The following is a 9,155-nucleotide window of genomic DNA, read 5'->3' as shown; positions in this document are numbered from 1 at the left end:
CCTCAAACACACACTGAGGTTATCACGCAGTCATCATACGAGTAAGTAATGAAGAGAATTCATACATAGTGGTCTCTACGTGGGCTTAAACTGACCTCAAGCCCAGAGCCTTGCTCGGCCTAGCTTGGCTCTTCAGGGAGGGGCGGAGCTGAGCTGGCTATAAATGTTCCTTACCTTTCTGTCTTTATGGACCTCCAAAAGGATATGTGCGATAAAAGATAAACACAGGCTTCGCACTCCGGTGGGTAAGGTAAAGGTGCTTTAATGTAAAACAAAGTGCAATTCCAAATGCTTTATAGATGGGGCTTAACGTGTTTCACTGCTTGGATGGTGCTTACTCATATGAGCACACAAGCTGGACCAGGACCTGGCTCTCCTCTAGCTTGGCTACTTTCCCATCATAGCATTCTTGCTTACATTTTGTTGATGTAGTCAGAAGCTATGGAGTGTATTCAGTATTCACTAAAGCATGAGTTCATGTGAGAATTTACAGGTGACTTGCAGTTTTAAGTTATCAATATCACTGTGGCCAACCCAGACAAGCCCCCTGCCGATAAGATAGAAATATCATGTGATTTTATTCTGCTAAAACAACAAAACAACATAAAAGCAACACTCAAATGATAGTTTGCATGGACTTTCTTTGTAATGCAGCCCTTTGAGTGAAGACCACCAGGTTTCAGACATATGGGTCCAACTTACATATAACTTAACTATATTTACTTTTTGAAATATACAGAGCAGATGTAGTCATTGGGAGCTTTACAACTCTATTTTAGAATTACTACTCTTGATGCTTTTCCATTAATCTTAAAGTATGGCAAGGCTTTGTAGGAGTCACGGGTCAGTAAAAGCTGCAGTCCTCAATCCAATGTGACTAATTGGTTCGGAAATTAAGTTGTGATCGCTACCTGAATAACATGTCAGTAGAGCATCTGTCCTGACCCTGGTTTTCTCCCTTTTTATCCCTAAGAACATCTTTTAATGATCCATCTCCTAATGGAACCCTGACCCCAACGACCGGAGATGATACATTTGAAGAAGAAGGAACAGAGTCTCCACTTTCCACAACAGGAGGATCTGCCACTATTTCCTCCCTTTACCATACAAACACAGGCCAATACAGTAAGTATGCCTTATGTCTTGTTTACTTGTATACCCATCACCATGTTGGTCATAATGGGTATATTTCCAGAGCCAAGGTCAGAAAGTGGCATTTGTGTGGGCATGAGCCAAGTACAGGTAGGGTGGCTACGTGGTCCCCCATACTCTTGGAGCTGCACCCTTTCCAAAGTTTGTTAAAGGAGCAACGGGTGCTGGCTTGAAGAACCATAGTTTCATGTCCCTTCAATGCAATTAGTACCATGTTTTGGTAACATACAGGTCATAATTACAGGAACTGTTTTCTTGAATGCAGGTGCAGTATTGTCTCCCTAGAAGAACATTGTCTATCAAATTGACTGAGCTGTCTATCTGGAGCTGAGCTCAGTGTTATTGGCCTAATTAGATTGATGTTTTGCTCTATTTTGTGGGTGTGGAGTCGTGTTGTTGGTTTTGCAATGGCTGTGCTAAGATGTAACGTTTTAATGAGCTGTTAGTTGTGCATGTTCTAATTTGCGCTAATTACGCACACACAGTGGCCCATTTTTTTATGTATTTACCCTGCAATATCTTGGATTTGCCACAGACTAAGCCGTGATAGATGTCTGTATCAGAAGACCTTTGGATCTATCAATTAACCTATATATTAAGCATAGGCACCTTGTAAAATCAATTGCTTATTAATTCAACTCACTGTGCTACCAAAGATGGTCAAAGTAGCCAGGGTCATGGAAACATTGAATTTGTTGACTGATAAGAGCCATTTTGCCACCTGGTGCAAACCCTGAAACCTTATTTTGCCCTTGGCTTTGTCATATGTTTAGGATAGCCTTATGATTATTCCATGCCCTCATCTTATGAACCTCCCGCACTTGGAAGGCATTTCAAGTTACCCACCAACCTTTCGGCATCTTACATCCAATGTAAGGCTTTGGCCCTCCTAGAACCAGAGAGTTAAATGCCTTTATGTGTTCAGTCTCTGTTTTCTGGACTTCTTAGATGCAGTTACACTATATGCCTTTTTTTGCATCTTGGACAGTAAAATATTTATTTTCGTTAAAGTTGCTATATCCCAAGGAGGAAGAATTCATATTTCCGGTCCAGGATCAGAAGGATTGCAAACCCTAATAATGGGACATTCAGGAGCTTCACAGCCAGGAACTGCCATAATGCAGTACACTGCGCAGTCACCCGACAGCCAGCGGCAGTTCTACGTACCCGGCACCCAGATTGTTCTACAAGGTAAGGCGATGAGAACCACCATCTTAATACATATGACAGCTGTGTGGCCCTGTTTCATTTTTTTCTGCTAGAATTCCCCCATGTGCATTTGCTCCGTCACCCGAACCCTGCTTTTTGCAATGCAGGGGATGTGTTCAGCAGATACATAGAAACACCACTAAAGACAGAGGCCATAGGTAAAATCCTGGGTAAAGCCCATGTTTAGTATGCTTTTTTTTTTTATATGTATTGGTTTTGTTTTGTTTTATGCAGTATTTACAATTAGGCTATATTTATTATGCATTTTTATTTGCTACAATATCTACCTTTTTCCATTATGCTTAAATATTGTGTTCCAGTGGACTGTACCATCTGAATGCTCACAATCTAAAAGTTAAATCCGTGGATCATTAAGAGTCTAAGTTTTAAAAGCTGTTGGGGGGGGTCAACGGATCTTTAAAGTATAACATTTCTATAATTGTGTTATAAAGAGAGGCTGGCTGTATGAAGAAAAAAATATTAGTGATATTGCAGAAGGTCCTGGTGCTAAGTTATGTCTTTTTGCTGATGACACAAAGATTTGCAACGTGGTCAGAGCCAGCGTGTCTCTTGAATCCACCGAAGGGAAGCAGGAACCCAGCTGCGTCACATGACTCTGCTCCGTTTCTGCTTCCCCTGTGCGGTACAAGAGAAGTGCTCACACAGAGTGCGAGCAATGCAGTGGACCCTGTGGAAGTCTGTGAGTGGCACCAAGATCTGCAGTGCAGGTAAGGCGGTGGGGGAGGGTGTATGAATGCGTATGCGTTATTGAGGGAATGAATATGTATATGATAGCATATAACTTTTACATATTGCTGACAATCCCAGATAAAATGCTGCCCTGCAGCGTGGGGGATGTTTAGACCCATGGAAGGGAACCAACTAGTCTGGGCTGGCAGCATCATTACACAAGGGGGGCAGCTGGGGCCATTACATAAATCAACACAAAAGGGGCAGTTAACGACAAAGCAGTGTGGAAAATTATTTTTTTTAGCTTAGACCGTCTAGATGTGAGTGTCGGTGTGGCAGAACCTGTCCCAGTGTGTGTGTGTGTCTGGGTGTCGGTGTGGCAGAGCCTGTCCTGGTGTGTGTGTGTGTGTGTGTCTGGGTGTCGGTGTGGCAGAGCCTGCCCTGGTATGAGAAATAACATATATATCATATACCAAAATAAATACTGCATATATAGTTCGAATTTTAAAAAAAAATGTCCTGGATTTCATTTTAAAAATCTGCTCACCTTAATTTAGGAGTAATTATTTCAGATGATTTAAAGGTAGGCAAACCGTGCAATAGAGCAGCAGACTAGATGGACTGAATGGTTCTTATCTGCCAACACATTCTATGTAATTTATTGTCAATGAATAAAGCTGGAAAGCAAGAACTGTGAACTATGAATGAAGGGCTAATCTGGTCCAAAGTAGTAAAACAAATGTAGTGTTCCTGTTGATGGTTCCTTCTTTGCCACTTTGTATCGGAATAGCTCATCATACATAATTCCCAGTATGTTTGTAGAGCTGGATGTGAGTGAGGGGTTTGACGCGAGCGCTGCAATGGGCTGGCTTCTTATTTAAAGAAAATAAATGTGAATTACCGTACATTTCTCATTAACACCTGCAGGTAGTAGGCTAGTTGAGCATGATGAGAGTAGTAATCATCAGATGTTACAATGACAGGGATTTTCATTCCTCATTAAAATTGTGTGTGTCATGCCTCTAAACTTCATGATGATCTCATCAACGATGTCATCTATTATGTCATGTGACCAGCAGTGTTATTGCTGAATGCTGATGTAATGATCTGTGTCGGGGGGTGGCTTGGCAGTATCTGCACGTCCCACTTCCTTGATTTGCTTGTCCATTTGTGTAGTTTGTATGATGTAATGCGTGATCAAAGTGATGAGTGTCTGTAGTGAGACTGGACTCAGTATTAGAACACAGCGAGCCATGTATTAGGGCTCCCACTTACTGTGTGTAATGTCATAGGGGATCAGTGAAGGGCACAGTAGCGTTTCTTACTGTGTATTAGGGGACTTCTGCCTCCGGACGTAACCGTGTAACGGGAGCCCATCACGGTAGGTACGAGTCATTACCCCGGGCTGTTAAACTTTAAGTAACCCGTTCCTGCGGTCACTGCCTCTATTCTGCTGCTTCCCTGTACACAGCGCGGTTTGGCCTACTAGTTTAAATGCTTAGCCTGTTTTGCTGGGTATTGTTTCCATGGTTACAGGGCTTTTACATGCCACTTATGTTGCTCCTGCACTTGTTTGAAGAAACATTTTGTCGGATCGGCCCCTTTAAGCACGTGTCTGCCGTGTCTGTAGTGAATGCCAGCCCTGGGAGTGTCCTGGGGGCCGGTGACGCAGCCATCGTTTGCTGTTTTGTTTTTTTTTGCCTGAAAACAGCTTATTCTTTAGATAATTGAGTTGAAAAGACTGACGTCATGCTGCTTCCTGGAATCGTGTTACAGCTGGGGAAATGGAAAGGCTCCACTCTAAACAAGCTGCACATTGACGTCAGCAGAGCCTCACACTGTCATTTAGTCAGCTCCTTTCTGATTCATCATGCCACTGGCGATCGCACGGGGTAACGCAGCCGCCCCGTGTGCCCGCTCCCCGCGACACTCCGTCCATTCATTCCGCCCCGTGGAACTTTCCGTGCGGATGCTGCTCTGCTAGCGGCGGTAACTCACAGGGAGAATGTGGGGTGAGTGCGAACGGCTACCTCGGATTATAACGGGGGCTGCGTCCAGGGTCCTCTTCAGGGCCGATCCGGGATTTTTACTTTTTAGTTATATTTGTGTTATAGAGCATATGTTCAATATAAATATTATGTATAATTTTATAACGTTTGTATGTATATACGTATATTTACACTCATACTCGGTAGCTATAGACTGTATGTACGGTGGGAAACGGCAGCCTATGTATGTATTATAACCTATGTCAAGAGATCAGGTGGATTCGGCTGCGATTAATACACAAAAACTTTTTTTTTTTTAAGTTTTCGGTATATTTTGCACCATGCTTTTATGGTCTGTGTGCTATACAATTGTCAAGCAGGGTATGCCTGAAACATCTCAACTGTTCTGAAGTAAAGAATACGTGATCATGGATGGGGTTTTACTTTGTATTTCTTTTTTAAAAAAAATATATTTTGAGCACCAGGACAGAGTCATACTAGTGACGTTAAACCGTTGAGAGTGTATTCCGCGTGGCATGATGCCCAAACTGTTGTTTTTGTTTCGTTATTTTGTTCTGATGCCTGGTTATAGGCATTTATTAAAAATACCGGCATTCTGCTGCCCCCTACCGAAAGCTCATGGTGTTGCTGTAATGATTTACAGCTTGTTGCAAGTTACATAATTAAAGAGACAACATTTTTGTTTCATCATCGGTTCCTTCCTTGTTTCATAAGGTATCTTTTTGTTTTTTCTTTTAAATTTAGCATGCGTTACAGGACAGAATTTGTCCCCCGGGAGAGGCTGATCTCTCCTTAGTACTTGGATATCAGTGTTTTTCCCAGTGGGACTTTCTTTAGGGATTCGATTACTGAAGACTCCTAAGCTTGCGGCTCCCTGTCTTGTTACCCTAGACGTACTATCTCACCGCAGGACTGTAGACAAGCCGAATCTCATATCATTTACATGTCTTTTTAAACTCCACATACTGGTTTCTTAAAACGTTGCATGGTATGCAGACTCCTATAATAGTATCACATTATACTCGCACATTCTATACCTGTAACAAGTACTTAGTGTATTAATGTTGATTCTAATCTTTTATAGCTGCCGGTGGAGACATTCCAGCATATGAGATCCGGACCCCATCTTCTGCGTTGTCCCAAGGAGTTCTAGTGGCATCGTCACCGTCCAACATGCATAACCCTGAAGACCTGGCTGAAGAAGCCACACGCAAGAGGGAAATGCGACTGATGAAAAATCGGTAAGAATAAAACAAAGGTATAGAAGGCTGAAGGGACAGTATAGAATCTCACATTTGTCCATGTTTTCTTTGTGGCTCTTTATTTTAAAGTGAATCATCTGTCCAAGTCCTATAATGATGGAATTAGCAGCAATGGTGTAAAGGGGCCAAATGTTCCTTATAAACTTGTATCAGCCGCATGTTGGTTATAGTGATATCACAGGATATGTTGCCCCTGATGCTTAAAGTAACAGAAGGGAGAGAGTTCCGAACAAGGGAAGTAATTAGTAGACTTGCCTCTGAACTCCCAAGTAAGATAGCTGCAGTCATTTAACGAAATATCTTTAACTGTCACACACACATAAAAAAAAAAAATGCAGTCATCTGATTTCCTGTAAAGATATTAAAAGCCGTCAGTCTCTGGCCCATTCAGTTACCTCCTTTATTCGGTCCTCCAGTTCTGTTGTCACTCTTCGTTCTGCAGTTTCCTTCAGCTCCTTCTACCTTTTGGCTACCCATACCCTCTAGAATCAAATTCCTGACCTACGGAGCCCTTAACAACTCTGCACCCCTATAGCACTACTCTCACATCCACTCCTAACCGCCCTTTTTGTTCCTCTAATGACCTGCGTCTCTCTTCTACCATCGTTGCCTTTCCCCACTCCCGTATTCAGGATTTCACATGTGCTGCTCCCCTTCTCTGGGATTGCATACCCCATTCATCAGACTTTCTCTTTCGTACTTCAATTTCAAACGCTTGCTACAAACACATATTTTCCAAGAGGCATACAACCTTTCTTCCTAACCATCTGAATAGAAACCTAAATAAATCACTTGCAAGATCAAAAGACCTCTCCACATCATCCTCACTCAAGTGAACTTGTGCAAGCAGTCTTCTCCTACTTGCCCACTTCCCATTTGCCACCAGATAGATCATAAGCTTGCAAGGGCTGGGCCCTTTTCTATTTTTGTACCAAAATGTGTTATTTTAAATGTTCATTTTTTTCCCTACTCCCTATTATGGAATCTGTTGGTGGTATATAAATGTGAAGTACCCTTCTGTCTTGTCTCTCACTTAGAGCCCATATGCATTTGGCTGCTGTTCTGCCCCCTTTCATGATTCCCTATTAGGTAGCATATACAACCAAACTATTATATTTTGTTAAATTGTTGGCTGGGAGCTTCCGCTGTGGCTTGGTCAGATAATGTCTTCTGTTACAAGTAAGAGGAGGTGCTCTGGCTGTTCGGTTTTACCCCATAATGCCTCAAATCTCTATGCCCTTCATATAGCATGAACCCCCGATAGAGGGAAATACAAATGTCAACGATCAATAAAAATAAGCATGTAGTTACTTGTTCATCAGAAGTGATCAGAAGAAGGTCACGAACCTGATGGTAACAAGAGATCTCGTAATCGGAAACATTCTAACGTTTTCCCCAAGTGCTGTGTGAACAAGGAATATAAACAATGGCTGATCTAGACTTGAGAAACTAAACCTATAGTACTGGCACTGAGATTCTTTAATGAAAAGCATATGAAAGGGCCAACAAATCAAACACAGCCAAGAGTTAACAATCTACTTATCTTGCAAATTAAAAAACAAACAATTAGTATATTCTTTTGTAAATGCACTTAAGTCAATGGGATCGCGGTGGAGAAAGAATCTCTGGGTTCTGGTGTACGGTAGGTCCGGGTTGTCTTGTGAAGCTTTCAGTGTCTGTTCATATTCGTTGCTTGACCTCTCTGCTGTCGCTCTACCTTTTCTGGCAGTCACGGTGCTTTACCTGTACAGATCCGCTTCTGTTCATTTCACACTTTCCTTTATACAACTTGCTTCATACACTGTTGATTTTTGTTGTTTTTCATTGTAATGGTGCAGATGTATTCAGGTTTTATTCGCCGCAAATGAGGTTTTTATTCCACTAGGCAACCATCATTAGGAACAAAAAGCTTTTCGGTTTCACGTGTCCAATGCTTGTCTTTGCTGCGTGTCTGCATCTGTGTTACAGAACATTATCATGAGCCTAAAGTGTCCTTTTAAAGCACGGTATTTAGCCCTTTTCTAGTCAAACAGCGCTGTTTCTTTTCTATGTTTGGAAGCCATCCCAGCCCAAGGACTCATCACGTTGTTTCTCTGCTAAAATGTCTTCTTCCTCTAGATTACGGCTCATGGTTTTACAGACAGTGGGGCGATCCGTTTTCCAGCAGCCTACTGAAGTGGTGGTCCTCATGTTGTGTCTCTGGTCATTGTATTTTGCGGTGAACGTGCACCTTGTTTTGAGGCTGTTTTCTTCTGATCTCTGTGGTTGCCTCTGTAGTCACTTGCTTTGTGTTGGTTCCAGGGAGGCTGCTCGGGAATGCCGTAAAAAGAAGAAGGAATATGTGAAATGTCTTGAAAATCGTGTGGCGGTTCTTGAAAACCAAAACAAGACTCTAATTGAGGAATTGAAAGCCCTCAAAGATCTCTATTGTCATAAAACGGAGTAATTGAGTAACTTTTATCTATGGAGTCTGTTTTGAGGCACAATAAGCCATGGCCACGAGGAACCTTTTGGACAATGACCCCTGGAAAATCGTAACTGGTCTTGGGAGTGTTTCTTTGGTGGATCACTGAAAATCGTCATTATCTGATTTCTCTGTAAGATGTCTTTAGTTTTGTAAGTTGTCTGCATGCACTGCATTGCCATTTGGCTTCTAATTCCTGCAGGGAAGCCGCCAAAGAGTGTCGACGCCGAAAAAATGAGTATGTGAGATGCCTGGAGAGACGCGTGGCCATGCTGGAAATGGAGAACAAGAAGCTGATGGCGGAGCTAGAGAAATGCAAAAAGGCATAACCTTCAGTAGTTTAGTCTGATGACGGCCAGCACTCGCACC

General features: G+C 42.3%; 1 protein-coding gene across 2 annotated transcripts; it reads left to right on the top strand.

Annotated features, from left to right (window-relative positions):
* Nucleotides 1-1,091: 1,091 nt before the first annotated feature.
* Nucleotides 1,092-8,768, top strand: LOC149287175 (cAMP-responsive element modulator-like). 2 transcript variants are annotated; one of them, XM_089493143.1, is made up of 4 exons: nucleotides 1,092-1,125; nucleotides 2,164-2,343; nucleotides 6,145-6,301; nucleotides 8,624-8,768. In XM_089493143.1, the coding sequence occupies exons 2-4, from the start codon at nucleotides 2,232-2,234 to the stop codon at nucleotides 8,766-8,768; spliced, it is 414 nt and encodes a 137-aa protein (XP_089349269.1). In that variant the 5' UTR covers nucleotides 1,092-1,125; nucleotides 2,164-2,231. The 2 variants fall into 2 exon arrangements, with proteins under 2 accessions (XP_089349269.1, XP_089349268.1); XM_089493142.1 differs by lacking the exon at nucleotides 1,092-1,125 and having other exon boundaries at nucleotides 2,232-2,343.
* Nucleotides 8,769-9,155: the final 387 nt, after the last annotated feature.

This window comes from Sceloporus occidentalis, unplaced genomic scaffold (genome assembly GCF_023333645.1).
Source record: "Sceloporus occidentalis isolate IW3139 unplaced genomic scaffold, rSceOcc1.0.p SCAF_63, whole genome shotgun sequence".
Taxonomy (NCBI): Eukaryota; Metazoa; Chordata; class Lepidosauria; order Squamata; family Phrynosomatidae; genus Sceloporus; species Sceloporus occidentalis.
This window is presented reverse-complemented; position numbering and strand designations above follow the sequence as displayed.